The 25,112-nt window shown below is 38.4% G+C and overlaps 1 protein-coding gene across 1 annotated transcript; it reads left to right on the top strand.

The window, feature by feature from the left end:
• Positions 1-923: 923 nt before the first annotated feature.
• On the top strand, positions 924-25,112 carry GPRC6A (G protein-coupled receptor class C group 6 member A). The gene is made up of 6 exons (XM_025422828.3): positions 924-1,166; positions 4,955-5,258; positions 7,644-8,480; positions 15,119-15,331; positions 18,036-18,159; positions 20,394-25,112. The coding sequence occupies exons 1-6, from the start codon at positions 973-975 to the stop codon at positions 21,506-21,508; spliced, it is 2,787 nt and encodes a 928-aa protein (XP_025278613.1). The 5' UTR covers positions 924-972; the 3' UTR covers positions 21,509-25,112.

Here is a 25,112-nt window from a genome sequence, read left to right as displayed (position 1 = left end):
AGTTCAGATTCCTAAGCATGTAAGAACATGTTGACTAAAATTTGTTCCAAATTTATAAAAATAAAATCTACAAACTATGGCAATGTCAATGATCTATGACAGACCTTTCTTGTTCAAAGCCAAACACTAGCTCAGGTAAATTTCATCTCAATTTTAGGCTTGCCCATTACCACCAAAACTACTTATTTCTAATACATGTAAACTGAGAGGGATAAATACCTAAACTTAATTGAATTTCATTTTTTTAAAGATTTTATTTATTTATGAGAGACACACACACACAGAGAGAGAGAGAGAGAGAGAGAGAGAAAGAGAGGCAGAGACACAGGCAGAGGGAGAAGCAGGCTCCATGCAGGGAGCCCTACTTGGGTCTCGATCCCGGGTTTCCAGGATCACGCCCTGGGCTGAAGGCGGCACTAAACCACTGAGCCACCCGGGCTGCCCAATTTCATTTTTTTAAAAAGAGCTTTTCTGGAGAAACAAAAGCAGAGTGCTATTTTTCTCAACCGTTTATAAACTACACTTTAGATTTTGGGCCTTGAATGCAAGATCTTTGGAAATGCATAAATGTCCACTCCTGATATGGGAAGCCTTTCCCAAACTGCACCCTCTTGGAAATTCTTGTATTCTACTTCAAAAGAAAAGCCAACATGACCCAAAGTCCTTGGCATATCAGTGAGGCAAAAGAGTACTATCCCAGGGAGGATCAGTGTTTCTAATTCTATAACTTTTTTCCTAGCATGACTGCTAGGATACATCTCCAACAATGGAATGTTAGAGTCTGATATGTTCTTATTGGTGAAGAACTGTTTTGACTATCATCAAGCATCTGAAAACTGAATGCTTCCGGCCTTTGACACTGCCCTATACCTTACATGGTGTTTACAGGTGAAATAGAAACCATGTTGTTGGCACTCTGTGAGCTTAATGATCCCTAAGAACTCACATGAACTGAGCAAATGAGATAGAAGCATGGCACTATTGATTATACCGATTACCTGCTTTGGGAGTACTCTTGTTACTTCCCAGCCTTGCCAGACTCCTGATGACTTTGTGGCTGCCACTTCTCCAGGACATATCATGATTGGAGGTTTATTTGCCATTCATGAGAAAATGCTGCCCTCAGAAGACTATCCCAGACGACCAGAAATCCAGAAGTGTGTTGGGTGAGTAAAGTCTCAAAGAACACTTTTAGATTTCCAGAGTATATTATGAAACTAAGGCATGTAAACGTTCACTTGTATTAACATTTAAATTATTTTTATAAAACTTAAACTCATATATTTTTAAGTTGCATATAGTCTTGCAATCATTCCTGAAAAGAGAAATATATCAGCACTGTATGTATAATCAATCTCCAAGTGCAGAGGCAATGAATGATTTCCATTAATATATTTATTTGAATTTTGCCTAAAACAAACAAACAAACCTTGAAGTCACTTGAGGAAACCAGTTAAGAGGAACTATAGCCTGTCCACTACCAACATGCTTAACACATTTATATTTATATTATATATATTTATTACATATTAACATTAATGTGCATCAATTTATATTATATTATCTATTTATACTATTCATTATTCATGTTTCTATCATCCACAATATGCATATTGTCTTATTTATTTTATTTTTTTTAATTTTTATTTATTTATGATAGTCATAGAGAGAGAGAGGCAAAGACATAGGCAGAGGGAGAAGCAGGCTCCATGCACCGGGAGCCCGACGTGGGATTCAATCCCGGGTCTCCAGGATCACGCCCCGGGCCAAAGGCAGGCGCCAAACCGCTGCGCCACCCAGGGATCCCCTGCATATTGTTTTAAATATTAATCTAGGGATCCCTGGGTGGCGCAGCGGTTTGGCGCCTGTCTTTGGCCCAGGATGAGATCCTGGAGACCCGGGATCGAGTCCTATATCAGGCTCCCGGCGTGGAGCCTGCTTCTCCCCTTTGCCCTGTGTCTCTGCCTCTCCTCTGTGTGTCTTTCATGAATGAATAAATAAATAAAATCATAAATAAATAAATAAATAAATAAATAAATAAATAAATAATCAATCTAGGGGATCCCTGGGTGGCTCAGAGGTTTAGCGCCTGCCTTCGGCCCAGGGCGTGGTCCTGGAGTCCCGGGATTGAGTCCCACATCGGGCTCCTTGCATGGAGCCTGCTTCTCCCTTTGCCTGTGTGTCTGCCTCTCTCTCTCTCTCTCTCTCTCTCTCTCTCTCTCTCTCTGTGTCTCTCATGAATAAATAAATACAATCTTTAAAAATAAATAAATAAATGTCAATCTATTATTTAGTGTTTTGTTTAAAATAGGCTACATTTAAAATTTCTCTCTACACTAGCATTTTGGTCAGTACTGCATTCATTTCATTCTTGAAATAATCTAATTCTTTCATAATAAAGTTAGACCTTACTTCAACTTAAATTGTTCCTTCTTCTTTTATGAACACTTTCCCCTGAAAGTTTGATGATAGAAAAGACACATGGCACAGTGTATAATTGAAGAGTAAAGCTAGGCAGAGGATGTTACAAATGGATTTTTTTGTATTTTTTTTTAAGGAGAGCAAGATACTTGAATTGTAATTTCTGTCTGGGAACAAACTAATTTCATAGACTTAGGCACATCACTTAAACTCTTTGAGTTCCAGTTTCCAATTTTCTCTTTTGTAAAAGAAGGGCCCGGATCACTTCTAAGGACACAGGCAGCATCAGCTTCTGTTGCTATGGCAATGTGACTGCCATGCTTCCTTCCACTCTGAAATCCTGCTTTCTATCTTGATGTTTTTGTATGTAAATGTAACATTCTCTTTCCTCCCCCCTTTTTTTCTTTATCAAAAAGTGTTTACCAACTGTCAGATAAAATGTGGTTGCATATCCCACTAAGATTCCTTCCTGGCATTCTCTCTAGAAGTTGAACACTTTAAGCTACTGTCTTCTTAAATGTTGATTATCAGGAATATGAGCAAATGCCTCAGGATAATTCATTAAAAATTTCAGAGCATTAAATTGGTACCCAAAGAATGACTGCAGATTTGAGGCCCACAATTTTAAGCCAACAATTAAGGATGGAAAATACAAAAAAAAAAAATCATTGATCTAATAAGCAAATTTTTTCTGAAAAAAAATCTCTGAATTGAACATCCTTTCACCGTATTGCCACTCCGGGACAGAAACAGTATTCACTCAGCATCAAACAACTATTTACTAAGTGCCTACATTAACTAAGCCCTATTCTAGACACTGGGATACTGAAGGAATACAGCAAAGAGGTTTAGACTCTCATGGAGCTAACATGTGGGGACCCTGAAGATATTATACATTTTAAATGTCATTTAATTCATTATTTTGGTTATAGTTCATTACTTAAACTTTTCTCTCCTCTTTGTTTCTTTCTTTAAATTAAAAACTTAATGCTGATTTGCCAAACTTCACTTTTAGATAGTCTCCAATAGGGCACCCGGGATGGCTCAGGGTTTAGTGCCTGCCTTCCGCCCAGGGCGTGATCCTGGAAATAAAATCTTAAAAAAATAAAAAATAAAAAATAGTCTCCAATGACAAATATTATTCAAATACTTTAATTTATCGTAACTCAATGAACTAAAAGGAAACTTAAAAATATCAATACCCTGAACAATGATATTCTCCTCTATGATGGAGCATTATAGACTATTATTCAGCCATAAAAAAAGAATGAAATCTTGTCATTTACAACAACATGGATAAGTCTAGGGAATATAATGCTAACCGAAATTAATCAGAGAAAGACAAATACCATATGGTTTCACCCATTTAAGATACAAAATGAACAAAAGAAAAATAAAGAAACAAACCAAAAAGCAGTCTCTTCACCGCAGAGAACAAACCGATGGCTAACAGAGGGAAGGTAGGTAGGGGGTTGGGGGAAATAGGCAAAGACGATTAAGAGTATACTTCTTATATTGAGACTGAGTAATATACAGAATTTTTGAATCTCTATATTGTATGCCAGAAACTAATATAACATTGCATGGTAGTTGTACTGGAATTTAAAACAATAATAATAATAATGTCCTCTATTCATTTAAAAAACATTTGAATGCTTACTAATCTTTACTATATATTAGGTACTGTTTGTAACTGCACATATGCAGTGGTAGGTGACAATAAACTTAATTGTAAATCAGTAATCAAGCAACTCAATGCCCTGAAGTAATCACAAATCAAGAGGTCAACTGGGAAAACCCACTTAAAGAGGAAATAGCTATGTTTCATAACTAAAATAGTGCATTTCATCTAGAAGAAAACTATTGTGTTTATACATACAGTCTGTTTTATATGTAATTCTTAAGAGTCTTTTTCTTTTAAAGATTTTTTATTATTATTATTCATGAGAGACACACACACAGAGAGAGAGAGAGAGAGGCAGAGACACAGGCAGAGGGAGAAGCAGGCTCCACACAGGGAGCCCAACGTGGGACTCGATCCCAGGTCTCCAGGATCATACCCTGGGCTGAAGGCAACACTAAACCGCTGAGCCACCCGGACTGCCCAATTCTTAAGAGTCTTATTAATCTGGTTTCCAACCACAATAGTGTATAATTAAAAAAAAAACACATAAAACACAGGCTAGTGAGTCTAAGGAATAGATACTTGGATAACAATAAAATGGTGACATCTAACTAGAAGAAGGACTAAAAATCAGACACATCTTCATACTGCAGAATACTAAACTGAGTATTCAAATGATCCCAAAATTAATTAAGAAAAAGTTAAATTCTGTTCCACAGACTCCATTTGAGACCCTGTATACTTTTTAGAAAGGTTTCCATCAAGAACTATTTTTAAATAAATAAAGTTTAGACCAGCTTTACTGGTCCAGAAATGGTCTATTGTAAGGCAGAAATGTGAATAAAATGAGTTACCATAATGTCTATAGAAGAGTTATGTTCTGATTTTTAAAAAATTGTTTCTCAACAGCTTTGAAATATCAATTTTTCTTCAAACTCTTGCCATGATTCATAGCATTGAGATGATCAACAATTCAACACTATTATCCGGAGTCAAACTGGGGTATGAAATCTATGACACCTGTACCGAAGTCACAGTGGCGATGGCAGCCACTCTGAGGTTTCTCTCTAAGCGCAACTGCTCCAGAGAAATTGTGGAGTTTAAGTGTGATTATTCCAGCTACATGCCAAGAGTTAAGGCTGTAATAGGTGCTGGCTACTCAGAAATAACAATGGCTGTCTCCAGGATGCTGAATTTACAGCTCATGCCACAGGTAGGTTTTGTCTTACCCTAGATGTTGGTTTTGAGCATATTCTTTATTATTAGAAGATTAGGGAGTTGCTTTTATTTTATTCTTTCTTTCTCTTCAGTCAAAGAGGGCATGGTGCCCTACTCTGGATAGTATAATGGACAGAGTATAGTCGCCCCTCAATCTGTCATGTCAGATCCAGTTTCTGATGGTTTTCACTGGGATTCAGATAAGACAAATCTCTGAGGGCCTCAAATCCCTTGTTTCTGAAATAACATCAGTTGGGTGCTATGAAGAAAACGGAAGAGAGATCAGGAGATAAGAGGACATGCAGGTCGAATGGGAAGGGACAGCCAAGCAAAGACAGGGAGGAGAGGAGAGGACAGTATCTATGCTGAGAAAACAGTAAGTACAAAGTTGAAATGTCCAAAGAATAGCAAAAGGTCAATATAGCTAGGTCAGGTATATAGAAAGAAGTGCAATAAGCAGTGCATTTCCAGAGATAAGCAAGGGCTGGTCATTCAGTATCTTTTAAGCTGTGATACGATTTGCATTTTCTTCTGAGTATGATGGGAAGCATTGAGCAGAGACTATAGTACTACATGTCTCCTTGTAATGCAAGCCAATATATAATCAGGAAGTAAGCAAAAAGGCCTCTGAAAGACCAAAACCAACATAAAGAGCCTTTCACTGAGGTCCTGCACACTCTACTCAAGAGTCTAGCACGTCCCCTCGGTTTGCATTTTGAGTCTACTTACCTTCCCATCACATTACTCTGTGATTCACTAAGCCACTATTTCTAGGCTCCAGGGAGATTAGAAGCCAAAAGTTAGAAAGGAGAAAGAGTTAATAGTCATGTTATCAAGAAATAGCCATTTGATAGAAGTGAACAGATGGAAAATATATATATAATAAATGTGCATAAGAATTTAAAATACATAACTTTCTGGAGTTAGAGTAAATAAGAGCATACACCCATGAAGAACTCTGAGAGTTCCATTATATAGCCTAGTGAGGTTGATAAAAAAAAAAAAGTTTATATCCAAAGTGACAAAAGAATTATCCCCCCAAATAACTCAGAGATAAAGCTTTGGCTCAAGTTTTCTAGAGTACGTATAATGCTAGTTAGGTGATGAGTAAGAAAAGTAGACTATTTTTAACAATGATTATGTCATGTAAAAATGTAATTTCCATGATAGACAACACAAAAGGAAAGGGGACTCTCCACAGGGGACACTGATTTTACTGAAGCTCAGGTGTCAAATGTAGATGAGCACAGGGATGCTAGGTACAAAATGGAAATCTGCACAGCAATGTCAGGGAACTAAGGTTTAGTCAATGTCAACCATGGGCCAATATCCATCTGAATGTTCTCCTTGAATCTTCATGGGAATCCTATCATTTCATAGGTAAAGAAATATTAATTTTCCCAAATTTATTGAAGTCAAGATTCTGACTGTTTGTCAGACTCCAAAGCCTGTTGTCTTTCCACCATACCAGGTGGCTGCTGTAAATAGTAAAAATATATATATATGTGTGTGTATATATATATATACATATATATATAATATATATATTCTGAGTCAGAAACACATTGGAATTGCAGCTAATAATAATTCCCCCTAGAATAAAATCACCAGAGCTGTACATCAAGCCAAACTTTGCATACATGTTAGGTGGGTCTCCCAAAATGCTGATGCTTGTTTGGGTAGAGCAGGGGCCAGAAAACTATAGCATGTTGATCAAATGTGGCTCCCAAGCTATTAAGCTACCAAGTAAGAATGGTCTTTACTTGTTTTAAGGATTGTAACAAAAAATATAAAATACACACACACACACACATACACACAATGGAGACTGTATGTGACCAAAAAAGCTTAAAATATTTTATCTCTCCCTTTACAGAAAAAAAAAAGTGTGCTGACCCCCTAGACTAGATAATTATTTGGCTGGATAATTTATCCTACCTACAATAAAAATTACCAAAGTTGTCAATTAGACAAAATGTTGAACATGCTGGGTGTCCCAAAATGCATTTTGCTTATTCAACCAGCTGCATTTTTCCTGTATTGATGCATTTAAATAATATTCGCCTATTCGTGTTGGCATGAGATATAAGATAGGTATAATTGGATACAGAAATGTAGCTGGAAATATAAGGTAGAGCCTGAACTTTCAGAGAACTGTACTGAACACAATATGAAATGATTGTGGAGCAATGACTCTAAACAGTCACCGGGTACTGTCATGATTTAAGCTATTTATAAAGTAGAAGTTCATTGAAAGGGAAGAATGTAAAGGACCAGAGAATTTAGGAAAAGATTGTACAGAAGATCACAGAAAAGAGAGTGTGAACAGCCCCCCCAAAGTACATCAATACCATAACTAAGAGATTCTATCAATCTCCAGGTGAGTTATGAATCAACTGCAGAAATCCTAAGTGACAAAATTCGCTTTCCTTCATTTTTACGGACTGTGCCCAGTGACTTCTATCAAACTAAAGCAATGGCCCACCTGATTCAGAAATCTGGATGGAACTGGATTGGCATCATAGCCACAGATGATGACTACGGACGACTGGCCCTCAACACTTTTGCAGTTCAGACCGCAGCAAATAATGTGTGCATAGCTTTCAAGGAGGTTCTCCCAGCCTTCCTCTCAGATGATACCATTGAAATCAGGATCAATGAGACCCTTGAGAAAATCATCGCAGAAGCCCAGGTTAATGTCATTGTGGTATTTCTGAGGCAATTCCATGTTTTCAATCTCTTCACTAAAGCTATAGAAAGGAATATAAATAAGATCTGGATTGCCAGTGATAACTGGTCCATGGCCACCAAGATCACCACCATCCCTAATGTTAAAAGGATTGGCAAAGTTGTGGGGTTTACCTTTAGAAGAGGGAATATGTCTTCTTTCCACTCCTTTCTTCAAAACCTGCATATGTTTCCCAGAGATAATAACAAGCCCCTAAATGAATATGCCATGCTCTTGTCTGCCTGTGCACATGTCAAGGACAGTGATTTGAGTCAGTGCATTTCCAGCCGCTCTCGGGGGACTTTGGCCTACACGGCTAACAAGGATATAGAAAGGAACTTCTCCCTGAGAAATGATTTCCTGTGGGATTACACCGAGCCGGGACCTGTTCACAGTATCCAGCTCGCAGTTCTTGCCCTTGGTTATGCCATTCGGGATCTCTGCCAAGCTCGAGACTGTCAGAACCCCAACGCCTTTCAACCATGGGAGGTACTAACTCACACATCCAAGAGAATTCCCCTACAGTCACTTCTTTCCTTGCTTTAATTTGCAAATATTTATATTAGCTACTCCTTATCATATTCTTTTTGTAAGTAGATACCTTCAGTGTTTGAATACCCTGCATTTCTATCACTAGCTCTTTGCTCTTGAGGATACTAGAGTTCTTATTTTGCCTTCACTACTACATTGACCCTCTAAATTGGTGTTTCTTTTTATTTTCCAAGAATATTCAGTTTATAGTATTATTTTCTGTGAGTTTATGGATTTGTATCCAATCTTACAGTTTTTCAGTGCTTCATATGAATTATCTCTTTTAGTGCTTTTGACACAAGACCATGGATGTTTAATGGCCCTTTTATTATTATTAAATATTATCTATAAGGAAACTAACATTAGAAAGTACAAGAAATAGGACTCTAGTCTGGGTCTTCTGCCTCCATGTCCTTAATTTTTCATGCTATCTCTGGTGGTTAATAGTTTTCAAAGCCTTCAGCTACAACTCTTAGGACAGTCTCCCTAGGACTCCAGTCTTCCTCAAATTAATGTTGGTTAGATGAATCATAATTTGTATGGTATCTCAGGTTGACATGAGCCACTAATTGTGGGTTAAAGAAGTCTTTTCCTTTCTTCATTTCTATTAGTTTGAAGAAACTCAAATTCAAGCTTAATGTGACCCCTTTTAGTGAAAATTTTCCACTACGTTTTTTATATGCCTTTAAACAAGACATTTACATGCAAATTGTTGCTTTATATGATGGTAAATTTTACTCATTAAAACTAGATTTCTCAATAGTGTGTATTCAAAGATAAGCTTGTCTGTCTTGATGCAGAATTATGTTCCAAAAATATAATTATTACAAATGTGTAAAGGAGAAGGCGGCAAAAGGAAATAAGACTCAATTCGTACCATATATGTGAGTATCCAGGACAGGCTATTTCTATTTTTGTCATTTTTACTTTAAACACTCACAAATACAAGCTCCAAGGTCTGAGGTCATCAGCTTATATTTGGGTGGATCATGTGATGGTCATAAGGTTTTTTAAATTGCTCATTTTAAAACTAGTTTTGATCTTGTAAATGCAAGGCAGAAAACCTTATGAAGAGTTAAGACTAGAGATTAGGATTTTTTTTATTAAAATTATCTTTTAAAAATCTGTACATATATGCCTAGCTATTTTAAGACATCTGTTTGAAAGCACACTCTTTGTAATATAAAATTGTAATGAGGGATTGGTAAAAACTATACATTAAGTGATCCACAACAATGAAACTACTACACAAAATTTTTGGAATAAGATGTTGAGAAGGAGTAATAGAGAAAAATTAGACAATCCTAGGGACAGGTAGGCTAAAGGTGAGAGACTTAAAGAGCTTCATAAGGAAAGAAAAATGCAAATCAAAAGAACTATTTATCCCTCAAAGATCTGGGAAAGTATTTTAAATCAGAAGTAAATCTCAAACATTCGGAGGAAAAGACTTGAGAAAGTATAATCTAAGCAGCGTCTTCTAAAATGTTTTACTTAAACAGTTAAGAGTCTGGGGTTGTTCTTTATTCCCCCTGGGAGCCTGGTTATCTAGAAACAAACAGAAACAGATTGGAAAGGAGGAATATGTGAGTGACTTGCTCCTTTGATCACAATGTGAGTGAACCACATCTGTGCCAGATTGAGTAGGACAAATAATGCAGACAATTGTCTTCTTATGAAGAAATCTCCATACACTTTAAATTTAAAAGACCAGCAACATTTAGGGTCACTAATCAAAGATACTTTCCTAAAGATTATTTTGACCCCTGGTAAAATTCATTTGTATTTGAATATTACTTTTTAAATAATTTTACATTCAAATAACTTTAAAGAAGTTTTTCCCAATATTTGGAGATATCGCTTACTTTGGCTTCCCATTTGGTGACATCTGTGAGCAGTCTTCAGGAATGGTACAATCAGAATTATCTTACTTCAACAGATTTTTAATGTTAGCCAGATGTGCATGAGGATACCACCTCCTTGTTGTGACCAGTGATATGGGGGGGGGGGCTTTGTTTTCCATTACTCATGATGATATGTGCAAAGTAGTAAGTGATGCATATGGGATGACCCAATGTCTAATGGTCAAACTTCCAATTCATACATCTATTTAGCAGATACTTATCCGATGTCTCAGTGTTCCAAGCACTGAGTTGAGTGTTGGAAAAATTATGGGAAACAAGACAATTCTCATCCTAAAGGAGTCATCTGTCTACTGGTGTTTATATACAATCAAACAATTAAGGAGCTGATTACAATGAGGATTAATGCATTGCTCTGTTTCATAGAGACACAAAATGGCAGAGAAGCACATAACTGAGGCAACCAATCCAGTACTGGTTCAGAGAACATTCCCCAGAGGTCATGACATCTCTGGGGAATATGATGGGTGGGTAGGAGTTAGAAAAGAAATACTTTGAGGGATCCCTGGGTGGCGCAGCAGTTTAGCGCCTGCCTTTGGCCCAGGGTGTGATCCTGGAGACCCGGGATCGAGTCCCACGTTGGGGTCCTGGTGCATGGAGCCTGCTTCTCCCTCAGCCTGTGTCTCTGCCTCTCTCTCTCTGCGTGTGACTATCATAAATAAATAAGTAAATAAAAATTTTTAAAAAAAGAAATACTTTGAGAAGGGAGAGAAAACATGGCATCTTCATGGATAAGAAAATAGTGCCACAGATTTCAGTGTTTTATGGCAACTACGGGTAAATGAAAGTAAAGAGATTAGTGAAGGAGCCATCATGAGGGCTCAATCAATCAGAGCATCTCAAATTTTGATGTGCAGTTGAATTATCTGGGAATCTTATTATCATGTATATGCTAATTCAGTCACGGGTGAGGGGGGATACCTGAAAGTCTGCCCTTCTAACAATCTCTCAGGTGATGCTGATACTGCTGGTATAGGGACATCCTTTCAATAGAAAGTCTGCAAACTATGTTTATAGGTTTGGACTTGATAGAGCAAAGGGGAACCAGTTAAAGATATTTTTACACAGGAAAGTGTCGTGATCCTCTTTCCACGTGATTCCTCTTTCCAATGCAGAAATAGCATTTCATTTCCACTGTGATGTGCACTGGTTAGAGGGACACAAGCCTAGAGGTAGAAGGACCAATTAGGTAATCCAGGCATAAAATAATGATGGCTTATACTACAGGTACAAGTACTACAAGTATTCTGTGTGACAGTGAGGATGGAGATGCACATATGTGGATTTTAAAGAAGAAGAATGAAGAGCATCTGGAGATAGATTGGGTGTAAAGGACAACAGACAAAGAAAAGCAAAGATGTTGCAAGTGAGTCCACATTTGGACAATTGGTACCATTTGTTGGGGTAGAAACAGAGATAAATAGAGGTCTGGTGGGGAGAAGAGGCATTCACTATTGGAAATGTTGAATTCGAAGAGCTTCAGAGACATTCAAATGTAGTAATGGCAGTTACATATTGGTCCAGAAGTCAGAAGAGACACATGCTGAGGAGATAGTGATTTTGAAGTGATAAGCAGAATAGTAACTAATAATTTTTTAAAAGATTTCATTCATTTATTCCTTTGAGAGTGAGAGAGATAGTGAGCAAGAGAGAACATGAGCAAGAGGGAGGGACAGAAGGAGAGAGAGAGAACAGATTCTGCTGAGCAGAGAGCCCTACTCAGGGCTCAATCCCAGGGCCCTGGGATCATGACCTGAGCCGAAGGCAGACGCTGAACCTACTGAGCCACCTAGGCACCACAATAACTAATTTTGAAAGGCTACTATAGTAGGCATTGACTTCTAACCTCTATAATATTCTGGTAGGTCCACATGTGCATGCTCCTTACACTCTATCCTAAAGTAGTGGCAAGAGGAAAATGTTACTAGTGACCAAGATTTGCAGCTGTTTAGACATGGAGGGGACCCCCACAATACGCGTCCAGCCCACAGTCACCCACAGTTAGTGATGAAACTGTTCCAGCCTTAGTCCAGGATGCTTTCCACCACAGCATGGAAAACTTCATGGAAGAAAAAGGACATGGGTTGGGCACCAGAGATGCAAGGCCGCCGCATCCTCTGTGACTCGAATTTCCTCACCAGCACAGCTTACTTAGGGAAATGTCCTGGACATCAGGGTAGACAGGGAAAAGGAAAACAACATTAACCACAACAGCTTGAGTGGTGTGGCCTCCTGGCCTTGCGTTCTCAAAAACAGTTCCCTGCCCTACAAAGGGAGAATTCTGTAACATGGAAATGCAAATCCCACTGTTTACGATTTGTAGCGTCAATTTACAGTGACTTTCAGAGTCTCCATGAAAAAAAATTGGCAGAAAAAGCCTTTAATAGCCTCATAATCAGAGCACCAATGTTTGAAACTCACCTTAACCTGGAGTAAATGCTCTATCTTACTTACCAGGTCATGAATGCACTGTTTTGTTTGCCTGCACCCCCTCTGCTGTGATGACAAGCATACAGTTAGGCTAGTTTATGTGCATCATACAATGTTATCACTATTTACAGAACATGTATGTGTCAAAGCTTTACCCTTGAAAGCCTCATTAAATACAGGGAAAAAAACAGACGGAAATTATAGTCCAAACACAAGAGTAGGAAAGGAAATGCTCCCTAAAGAGCTGAGTTTTCTGGGGTTCGTGAGTGTGAATTGCTAAAGAAAAATCAATACACAGGTAGAGGTGGAAACATAGGTCCTTACTTCCTTTTTTAAATTTTCGTTCCCTTCACAGTTTTTCTTCCAGGCAAGTGCTGGAAAAAGCTTTTGCTGGTTAATTCCACCCTGTTAGATCTGATGTCCTGCTTCTTTAAAGTAATACTAATCCATTTACGTTCATTAAAAGAACTAAGAAATCTGTGGGGACATATAATAAAATCAATAGACATTGCTTAGAGATTTTACTAAAGTGACATTTGATCACTGATCTGTCATAACTAATATATTTACCCTAAAATATAAATTGATTTTCTTACATTCTATTTTAAAAAATGGAAGAAAAGAAACATTCATAAAAGGTTAACTGCAAAGGAATAAAATAAGAAGAGCTCTATTCAAATAGAATAATTTCTGCTTCATTCCACAGATTTTGCATACTGCAGAAGCCTCATAATCTCATGGACTTAGAAGAGTAGACCGAGTGTGTTCAGAGAGGGTATTTACTTAGCTGTGATTATATATCCGGTTAATGGTGGAGCCGGGGTCCCTTCCTCCCAATCTATGATTCTTCCTCCAAAGCACAAACTCAACACAGCTGCCTTCTGTGTCAGTAAAACATTCCCTGTCCTAATTGCATTGCATACAAGTTCTTACTGTACAAATTGGGTAACAAGACCAGTAATTTTTCACTGCATTTCTTTCCTCTCAAACTAAAAAAAAAATCATTTTATGAATTACATTGGAAATAGAATTTAGAGGTCACTTTACCATACAATCACTGAAACAGATGTGAAAATGACTGGAGATAATAAGAGCCATACTTCCCCCCAAATTAGTAACAAGGTACGGATGTAGGGGGCAGGCGCTGGCAGTACCTTCCACCCATCAGCTAACCTTGTCTGGTGGGGAGACACCCCGAGAACAGGGTGCTGTTGCCAGGGACTGTTTCCCACATTTGTACCTCTGTCCCTTTAGCCCTCATTTTGCAGATGGGGAGCAACCTCTGGCTTGGATTACCCACTCCAGGCTTGGCCAAGGATCCAACTGTGACTAGAAGGAAAAAAGGAATGTTGCTGCCTTCTATAGCTCCAGATGACACACTGATGACTGCTTTTGAGTCAGAAGGAAAAAATAAGAAGCTATTGAATTAATATAATGTTAGATGCAATGGAAAGAACTGAATGCCAAAATGTGTGGGTCCGGATAAGGCCCTTCACCCCTTGGCTGGTGACGTTCATCTAACAAAAGAAAATGATCCCTGCTCAGCTTGTTTCACTGAGTTGTTGTGGCATAGAAGGATAGCACACTTCTGAGTATTAGCAAGTAATATATGAATGTCAGGTGGCATCATTAATTGATAGACTCAAAGTATTTTTATTTATTTGCACAATACCTCTATTAGCTAATTAACAGTGTTAACAGATATTTATCTTTTACTAATCTTAATCTGTGCCCAACGCTGGGCTAAACTCTTTATATGCTTAATTACATCTAATCCTTATAATAATCCTATAATGAAGGTTCCATTTATTTCATTTTACAGATGGGGAAGCTGAGGCCTAGGAAGCAATTGGGTCAATACCACATCACTAATGAGATACAGAACCAAGATTAGAGCCCAGGCAACTGCCCCCAGAGGACTCACCCTGAAATTCTACATCATGGAAAAAGAAGATGCCCAGATTTCAATTTTATAAGCGAGAGAAGCTGTCCTCTGCAAATATTAACTTGATTTCTCAAGTTTACAGAGCAAGACTTTGGCAGAAATCAGACTAGAATTCTTAAATTGTTGCCAGATAGTTACGAACCTTCTCAACTAATTACCACACTCGCTGATCCAGAATGTCCAGAATGTCCTTTTCTTTTTTTTTTTACCTTTTAAGTGATATTCTATGTAAGGCAGTGTTATACTTGGGATAATAGATACATATTTCCATTAGTTTTTATTTCCATTTTTATATTTTATAGTTACTTGATGTATTAAAAAATGTGACATTCACTGATGAAGGGAATTCATTTCATTTTGATGCCCATGGGGATATGAATACTGGATATGATGTTGTGCTCTGGAAGGAGATTGGCGGCCACATGACTATCACCAAGATGGCACAATATGATCTGAGGAATGATGTCTTCATCATCACAGACCAAGAAACAAAAAATGAGTTCAGAAATCTTAAGGTAATTTTGTGGTAGGCCTGCTTTATAGCATTCAAATCAAATTAGTACCTCAGTTGCAAAAGTCCTTGATCCCACCAGAACCTCCAATAACCTCACTTCCTGTTTACTGTTCCCAATTTCCCTCCTTAAATTCTATGATCAACTTATATATCACTCCCTGTTCATGCTGTCTTCATCATACACATTCGACCAAAGCATGATCCTGATTAAATTCAACTCTCTACCTAATCAATAGAGCCCTCATGTAGCTGAACTTGGCAAAACAAAAACAAAAACACCTTGTTGACAGTTTTCACTTCAAATTCATGATCTCTCACCTCCAATGGCCCTTAATGCTGTTGGACAATCAGACTATTATCCTACTCCATTAATTCACCCACCTTCCTGGATAGCTATTCCATAATTTTTCTTCTCTCCTCCGACTCCCACACATCTTTCCCATCTTCACATTCCATTGACCTTGCTTCTTATGTCACTAACAAAACTGAAAACATCAGAAGAGAACTGCTTCTTTTCCATCTTTCCTAAAATGTCGCCATGTCAGGGCAGTCTCCCCCAGTCACTTTATTTACAATTGCAATGCCAACCTAATACTTCTTATATATCCTTCTCTTTTTATTTCTCTTCTTAACACTTATCACCATCTAGCATTCTGTACCCTTTGCTTATTCTTAACTTGCTTATTGTCAGCCTTGTGAGCTAGAATGAAGGTCTATGCTAGCATGGATTTTTGTGTTTTGTCCCCTGCTGTGGCCCCAATAATTACAACAGTGCATGACATATAATAGACACTCAAAAAGTGTGCTGAATGAAAGAATCAAAGCTTCAAGTCACTACTTTTATTCTAATTTTCCCTGTCAAAGTTTCAGGAAGGCAAGATACTTTTTCCTTGAAAGATAGAAAGGTAGCCATCTTTCTGTGTTCTCAAACTTTCTTTATCATTTTCATTATCACCTCCACTCTCACAACAATATTGTGAACCCAGAACTCTGCTAAACACCATAATTTAACTCAATCTTTACTTTACATAGTTTACTATGTGGTGACTCATTTTTTGTACTGAATACAGAGGGGATTCTCTACTAAAATTCCTGCAAGAACCACTGTTTTTAATCCTTACCAAGACTATCTTCAGAATTCGTAGGGGAGACGGTGAGAGGGAGGTGATAGGATGATAAGTAAGTGAGAGGGGTTTTTGGTGACTAAGTGGAAAGGGCTGATCACCATAAAAAAGATGGACATGTCTTCTTTTCTGATGGCAAAACCCATAAATATTTCAAGGAGGTAGTAGGAGACCAATTAAGTCAGATTTCAGGAACCGTTTGTCAATATGTAGGCTAGTTGGGGTATCAGCATTTCTGGTAAATCATCAAAATCCATAGTATAAAACCTCAGATAATCCTATATCTTTTGATATTCCAAAGTTATTAATACCAGACTTTAGAATGTCTTTGCTGTCTCTTATGTGAAGAGGAGAGAAGGTTTCCCTTTTATCCCCTAATGACGTCCTGCCTGCTGAAAACCCAGATGAGGAATAACTGTGTTGAGAGGAAGAAAGCCACTGCTTGTGGACACAGGGCTACCAAATCTCAGCTACTTCTCTCTCTCAGCCAGATATTTTCATCTCCCAGAGTAAAGGCCAGTTAGCTTAGTCCTTGGATTGTGTTCCTGGCTCAGGAATGGCTATTAAGATAATCTGAAGAAACCCTATTTTACCCATTTTGCTTTGGTCTTCAGAATGTAAGAGGGAGATGTTAACAGATATAGTTTGCAAGATATGCCATGAGAAAGGGACTATGAATGGAAAAAAAGCACAACTGAAGTGCAAAGAATTATTATGTAAATTGAAAAAAGCCTTCATAAAAATAGGATGCTATATATGATTCACACTGTGGTGTGCACAATTATAACCTAAATTCTCAGGATTATTAAAATTCTATTTATATAGCTAGGGTTGCCTTTTTCACTAATACTTTAATGGTTTTAAATTCAAAATCTCCATTGTTTTTTAAAAAATATTTATTTATTTATTTATTTATTTATTTATTTATTTATTCATTTATTGTGTGTGAGAGTGGAAGGAGGGGCAGAGGGAGAGACAATATCTCAAGCAGGCTCCCTGCCGAGTGAGGAGCCAGACTCCAGGCTTGATCTCATGACCCTGAGATCATGACCTGGGCCGAAATCATTTGTCAGATGTTCAACAAACTGAGCCATCCGGGTGCCCCTCCACTGTTTTGTTTTTGAAGGTCAGACTGGCCAGAGTCCTTGGACAGCATGATTACTAACCTTCTTCTGAAGAATACAAAAGCCCATTAAGTTTCTATTTTCCAATATAGTTAAAGTCTTTATATAGCACAAGATTGTACATTTCCAAGCCATTGTCCCCTCTTTTAGTGTCATCACTATACATTTGTCCCTCTGCTAGGGACTTTCTGAAAGAGCTCATTTCCCTTATTTGCTTACAGAAGCTATTAATGGGACAAAAACTCCTTCTTCCTAAGGCAGTATCACTATCTGAAATAGTTTCTGTTTTTTAAACTTGTTCGCATTCCTCCAGATGACAAAACAATTCTATGGTGCTATTTTTTTTAAAGAGACCAATGTTTACTATTTAGTAAATATATCTTTACATTAAGTCAAGGTTACTTAGGATAAATCTTTTTTTTAAAAAAATCTATTTGAGATTTCTTTCACTTGGCAGCAAATTCGATCTAAATGCTCCAAGGAATGCAGTCCTGGGCAAATGAAAAAAACTACAAGAAGTCAACATATCTGCTGCTATGAATGTGTGGACTGTCCTGAAAATCACTACAGTAACCAGACAGGTAACTATAGTCACCACAGCACATACTGTGATAGACCTGAACCATTTCTCTTAGGCTGATTTTTTTTTTTACAAGAATCCTATTTTGTTTTGTTTAGTTTTGTTTTTCACTTAAGGATTTCATGCACCTGCTAAAATAAATTCCAGTGAAATTTCATTTTACATTGGAATTTGCTCTTTTATATCAGCAGATGCATAACTAATACATAATAGAGATATAAAAGTAACTTCACTTCCAAGGAGAGATGTCACCCCCTCAACTGGACTTCCTCTCTCGCATCTCTCAAAACAATGTGAATTCTATCCATTTTTGTCCATCTGTCCCCCACAGAGACATGCCTGCCTTGTAACTGGGGCATAGTACGTATGAATAAATAAATGCTGAGTTAGCTAAACAGAGCATGATAGAGACCCAGAGGTGTGCATACCCTGGAGATCTCATTATTCCTACCAAGAGGCAACGGTAAAGCCTAAAAAGAATCATCTGTGAGAGGAAGGGGTGAACTATTGACATAGATGAGATGCTAACTGCTTGTTTGACAAATCTGTCTTTAACAGTTCATGATATCTAAGCAAAATACACAAATTAGAGAACAAGAAGGAGCCCAGCAGCCTTCAGGGTCTTAAAAGGAGCTATCAGCGCTTTCTTTGGAGTTAAGCCTACTTTAAAGCCTCTTGTTCCCTCCCTGGCTTATTGTTCATTATAGATGCATCCCCATTCATCTCTAACTGCTGAGAACTCCAGAGCTGGACCAGTTCTCAAATGCTTACTCTTTTTTCTCATTGGCTCCAAGGGGAATAAATGACAATGTTAACATTCCAACACTCACGTTCTATCACTATCTCACAAAAATGCTACTTGTTCCAACCCAAGAGATGGGCTCTGCTGTGTGAATAATTAGATAACAGGCAGGGAGGGGATTTTCCAGGTAATACGATGTCTAGCAACTGTCTGCCAAGTGGATAATAGAGTATGTAGCGTCTGTTTCCCATAAAGACGTGCACGAGTTTTCAAAATACAATTGGGGTTGCCCTTTGATAACCCGGGAAAGAACAAGTGTAGATGACCGCTTTTCCCCTGGAGGAAACACAAGGATTTAGGATGATCCGAAAGGACAGCATCTCTTGTTGTTCCCTATGTCTCCAGCACACAGCCCAGGTACATCGAAAAGGCCATGAAACATTCTCCAAACAGGTGAAGAAGGTGGCACACACTTGCAGCAACAGTTAGGGGACCACAGAGAAGAATGGGTATTTATAGGGACACAGGTTTTGGAAAGAGGAAGAGGCTGGAGAGGTAATGAAGAAGTTTATACACAGAAACACAACCTGTCTTTGAGATTAACAAAGAAGAGAACGCGGGCCCCCTTATAAAACAGAATGGGCACTGTGGAGTGTTCTCAGATGGATGCCCGGGGAGGGGCTTTTGGTAGTAGGCGAGACCCCAACTTTAGGGGGTTAAGAATGGAGAGCAGAGGCAATCACACTCCCAGAGACTCCACTCTAATATCAGCTCATCATGAATCAGCTGAAATCACTTCCCAGCTTGTCACTGCCTGTGTGAGAAGCTCAATTTTATGACCTCCTAGAAAAAAAATAAATAAATAACTAATTCTTCATTCACTGTCATTGGTTACAATCTTGTGTTATCTCACTTTTAGAGAGCTTTTAGAGCAACTTGGCTATATTTTCTCTGCTCTTAAAGAACTGCTGTCGTATTTATTTATTTATTAGTGTAGTTTTCACTACATTGAGCGTCTAAGATGTGTAATGCTCCGTGCAAAGCATTTTATATTTATTGGCGTGAATGCAGCACCCCAGTGAGGCAGGGTCTTTATGAATTTTTTTAAGATTTGGATCAGAAAGTTCAAATTACTTATTCAAGATTATGAGAATCGTAAGTAATAGAGGAAGGAACTTGAGATGCATTTTGACTCCAAAGCCCTTCTTAACAGAGTCCCTGAACTGCCACCTATAATAGCAAATTCATAAGAGGCTAGTGTCTATCTTGAGTATTGATTTCCTAAAGACTCACAGCCCAGCTATCTTGAGTATTGATTTCCTAAAGACTTGCAGCCCAGCTGGTCTTTTTTCCTTTCTCTTCCCCTTTTTCTTCCCTCACCTTCACACTTTCTCTCTTGCCTTCTTTTGGATTCTGTGTGAATGAATAACCAATGTGAAAATTAACTCTAGCTTAAATGTTTGCAATGTAACTGAATCTCCTCTGTCTTTTAGATATGGATCACTGCCTCTTATGCAACAATGAAACTCACTGGGCCCCTGTCAGGAGCACAAGGTGCTTTGAAAAGGAAGTGGAATATCTCAACTGGAATGATTCCTTGGCTATACTGCTCCTGGCCCTCTCCCTACTAGGAATCATCCTTGTTCTGGCCATTGGCATAATATTTACAAGAAACCTGAACACACCCATTGTAAAATCATCTGGGGGATTGCTGGTCTGCTACGTGATCCTTCTCTGTCATGTCCTCAACTTCGCCAGCACAGGCTTCTTCATTGGAGAACCACAAGACTTCACATGTAAAACCAGGCAGACTGTATTTGGTGTGAGCTTCACTCTCTGCATCTCCTGCATTTTGATGAAGTCCCTGAAAATTCTGCTAGCCTTCAGCTTCGATCCCAAGTTGCAGAACTTCTTGAAGTGCCTCTATAAACCGATCCCCATCATCTTCACTTGCACAGGTATCCAGGTTGTCATTTGCACAATCTGGCTAATCTTTGCAGCACCTGCTGTGGAAGAGAATGTCTCCTTGCCCAGAGTCATTATCCTGGAATGTGAGGAGGGATCCGTCCTTGCATTTGGCACCATGCTGGGTTATATTGCCATCCTGGCCTTCATTTGCTTCATATTTGCATTCAAAGGCAGGAAATTACCTGAGCATTACAACGAAGCCAAATTCATAACATTTGGCATGCTCATTTATTTCATAGCTTGGATCACATTCATCCCCATCTATGCTACCACATTTGGTAAATATTTGCCAGCTGTGGAGATTATTGTTATTTTAATTTCTAACTATGGGATCCTGTGTTGCACATTCTTCCCCAAATGCTATATTATTCTTTGTAAGCAAGAGGCTAACACAAAATCTGCCTTTCTCAAGATGATTTACAGTTACTCTTCCCACACTGCAAGCAGCCTTGCCATTAGTCATGTTTCACTGGACTCCACTAACAGCAGTATCACAACGACCAATCCCAGCTCTAGTGGCAAGTCTGCAGCCTGGCAGGAAAGCAAGGATCTTCAGGCACAAGCATTTGCACACATATGCAGAGAAAATGCGATAAGTGTACCTAAAATTTTGCCTCGAAAAAGAATTTCAAGTATATGAAGGAGTCCTGAAGAGATGGCATGTTCGAGAATAAAATGTTTCTAGGATCTTTGTATTTAAAATGTACATTTATTTTCCAGTGAATATATAGTTTGTTTTTCTTCACTGCCACCATGTTCACCAATGCTCCCTCTGTCTAACCACCTGTTTAACAGAGAAAATAGAGCCCTCAACCTGAAACTGCCTTGGTTCCTCCTTCTGCGTCCATCTTTACCTCCTTCCTGTTAGCCATGTTTTTATTCAATATTAGCCCATGTTACATCATCCTTGTAATATCCTCTGTCTCCTCTTCTCAAACTTCTTCATATGGGTTCTCCTTCTCTTCCAAAGCATCTTTACCTTTCCGCCTTCATTGCTCAGTTTAGTTGAACAAGCATTTTAGCAGTTACCATGTGCCAGGTCGTATGCTAAATACAAAGGTACAAGAAGGATCAAGGCATCATTTCTGACCTCTAGGAGTTCAAAATCCAGGAGAGAGGGTCACATATCAACATTTTCACTTCAGTGTGGAGAATTCTGATTGCCATGTGCATAAGGCACTGTAACAGTATAGTGAAGCAGCACTTAGTCACCCTGGGAGATGATGAGAGAGCTTCAAAGAAAGCTAACTATGACACTTAGGTAAAGTCTCGAAAGATTAATAAGAGTCAGCTAATCAAAGAAAGTACAGAAAACTGTTCCAGATAAAGGGGGAAAGCAAGGAGCAGCAGAAGAAAGGGTCAAGAAGGTACACTCGGGGGAGTACAGCCATTTGGTATTACTAGAGAGGAGTCCTGTTTTGTATGTAGGGGTTAGGTCATGAAGGAATACCACAGACTGGAGTTTTTTCATAGGAAGCTTAGATCTTTATCTTGTGAGTTGAAGGTCATCAAGATGACAGGTTCAAAGTCTCATTTTAGGAAGATCACTCTGAAACAGGATAGAGGATGGAGTCTAATTGGGAGAGGATTCGGATCTACACGAGGGAAAAGAGAAAAGAATATGAATAGGTATCTAAGCTATATAGGAAGTGGTACTTTACTTCATGTGGTTGGTGAAGGGTGAGGTATGACCTTCTTATCTGGTTTATTGGAGGAGATATGCAATATGGGAAGAAGACTGGTTTAGAGTAGGAGATGGAATATTGAATTTGAGGTGCCTGGAGTAATTTCAAGATGTATCAAGCAATCGTATGGATATAAGACTCTGAGCCCAGGGGACCAGGTCAGAGCTGCTAATAAGGATTTGAATGCCATATTCACACTGCTGCCCATCCTTATAAAACAGATAAACATACAAAATAACATTGTCTCCAGTCTTGACAACCTCTTTAACTACAACTCTCTTTCTTCCTCTTCTCCACAACTGAATGTTTGAAGGAATAGTGTCATTATTGACTTGGACCCACTGAGCCCACTGAAATCTGGCTTCTAGTTGTACCACTCTGCCAAAGTAGTTCAAAGAACAGCTGTCTGTGGCTTTTTATCTATCAGATTCAATGGTGATTCTTAAGCCTTCATCTCCCTTGAATCTGATGGGCATTTGTGGTGTAATTCCTCCTCCCTGAAATTCTCCTTCTTCATTCCCTACATGATATTCTAAAGCTTCCAATTATTCAAAACTCTTCAATCTGATGCAAAGACTCTTTTGGTTCTATTCTGGCATCCTGAGCATATGTCTTCGTCCATTTGACTCTCAAATATGGGTAATCCCCAGAGTGCCATCCTCAATCTAAATCCCTTTTCTCTCTATCCACTTTCTTGCTACAATACCATCCATCTCCATACCTTAACTTTGGCCCAGATAACTCCCCCAAACCATGTCTCTGGTCACTCTAATCAACTCACATTCTTGTCCCTTGTACTTTGACTTGTCGAAGTCAACATGTTTAACATTTGATCCATTACTTCCTTTTCCTGGCCCCTCCTCCTGTTTTCCATTTCTCAGCATATTATACCACCTTTGGATTCATCAGAACCCTGCAGATCATCTTATTCATCTCTGACCCCACCATTTGCTTCACCTTTCTATACCTTTAATTCATCACCTGTCTTTTGTTTTCTAACTTTTGAATTTTCTCAAAACCTTGCCAAGACCTCTATCCCTGTCATCACTTCCTTAACCTAGGCCTTCATAATCTCTTTCGTAGATATTTACAACAGCTTCCTACTTTGACTCTGATCTCTCATTTTATTTCAAACACAGAGTTCTTACAAGCCTTCCATTCATTTCTACCTCATGTATTCCTAGAGTAAAAACCTCTTCATGTTACTCAGTTGTCCTAAAACCTCTAATAAGTCAAAATTTCTTATCTTGATGCCCAGACTCTCCATGCCCAGGAACAATGGCTGCCCCTTCCTAGCTGGTATGTTACCCTTGAAAAATGGTCACCCGCTGGTGATCGTCTGTACCCATACCATGCTACTCCATGCCTCAGAGTCTGCCTCTCCTCTTGGCCTTGATGTCCTTTCCACCTCTGTCCTCCTAGAACATTCTAGCTAATCCACCAGACACAATCAAGTGTTTTCCCTTCTACCAGGACTTTCTTTCTGCCACTGTCACAGCACCTATTACACTTCATTGCATTCACATGTTTTTAGTTTAATTTATTCCACTAACATTTATAAGTGCCTACTATGTGCCAGGTATAATTCTATGCACAGGGCATATACAATGATAAAGGACAGACAAGTTCTCTCCTCTCAAGGAGTTTATATTTAGTGTTTTCATCATTATGCAGTGAGCAATCAGTTCTCCTTTGGATCAACGTTCTTGGCTGCCCTTTCCTCTCTACTACCACTGCTATCATCACCCCAGTTTAGGCTGTCATGACTCCACATCTCTGTTGTTGAAACAGTCCAAACTAGTTACTACCCTAGAATTCCCCTTCTAATGCACACAATACATCACCACAGATTGATCTTACTCAGGGTAGTTTCAATACTATCATTCTCGTATTCAGAAAAAATTTAATGAATTCCTATCACTTTCAGAATTAAGTTAAATTCCCCTATCTTGCTAAGCAAATCTTCCACAGTCTTAGCCTGACATGGATTGAATGTTAAACAACAACAATAAAAACAAACAAACCCAAGATATTGATCCTAGCTTATTGCTTAACCCAAATGTATTCACCTATAATATGGTGATAACATCTCATAAAATTGTTAAGGGTGAAATACCTTGATGTACATGAAAGTGTTAAGAAATGAGTATTCTGTTTGTTATTTTACTGACTCATTGCTCTGTTGATATGAAAACAGCTTCTCATATTGACATGAGAGCAAAGCTGTAGGAGAGCTTCCAGATTCTTGAGTGTGATCACACAAAACAGAAATCCCAGTACTGTTGTGCCAATAAAACAATGAAAGGAATATTGTTTCATAAGAGTTATGACTTTTACTACAGTTACATAGCTTTCAACAATTATTCCAGAATTTTAAAAATGCTATTTAACATAAGAAATGAAGTTCTGAATTCCTTGATGCCAAAACTACATCTTTGCCATCATGTAAAACAAACAAACAAATAACAAGGGAAAGACCATTGTACTTTTCACTTTTCTGTTAACTTTTGGGGCTCTTAAATTCAACTGAGTATAAGTTAAATAATTGCTTACTCTTTT

This window comes from Canis lupus, chromosome 1 (genome assembly GCF_003254725.2).
Source record: "Canis lupus dingo isolate Sandy chromosome 1, ASM325472v2, whole genome shotgun sequence".
Lineage (NCBI taxonomy): Eukaryota > Metazoa > Chordata > Mammalia > Carnivora > Canidae > Canis > Canis lupus.
The sequence above is the reverse complement of the archived record's forward strand: the minus strand, read 5'-3'. Positions and strand labels throughout refer to the sequence as shown.

Excerpts from the sequence above, each read along its gene's own strand:
- GPRC6A (XM_025422828.3), top strand. The coding sequence starts at position 973 with ATGGCACTATTGATTATACCGATTACCTGCTTTGGGAGTACTCTTGTT. Across the intron at positions 8,481-15,118 it reads ACGCCTTTCAACCATGGGAG|TTACTTGATGTATTAAAAAA; the intron begins GTACTAACTCAC and ends TATATTTTATAG. Across the intron at positions 15,332-18,035 it reads ATGAGTTCAGAAATCTTAAG|CAAATTCGATCTAAATGCTC; the intron begins GTAATTTTGTGG and ends TTCACTTGGCAG.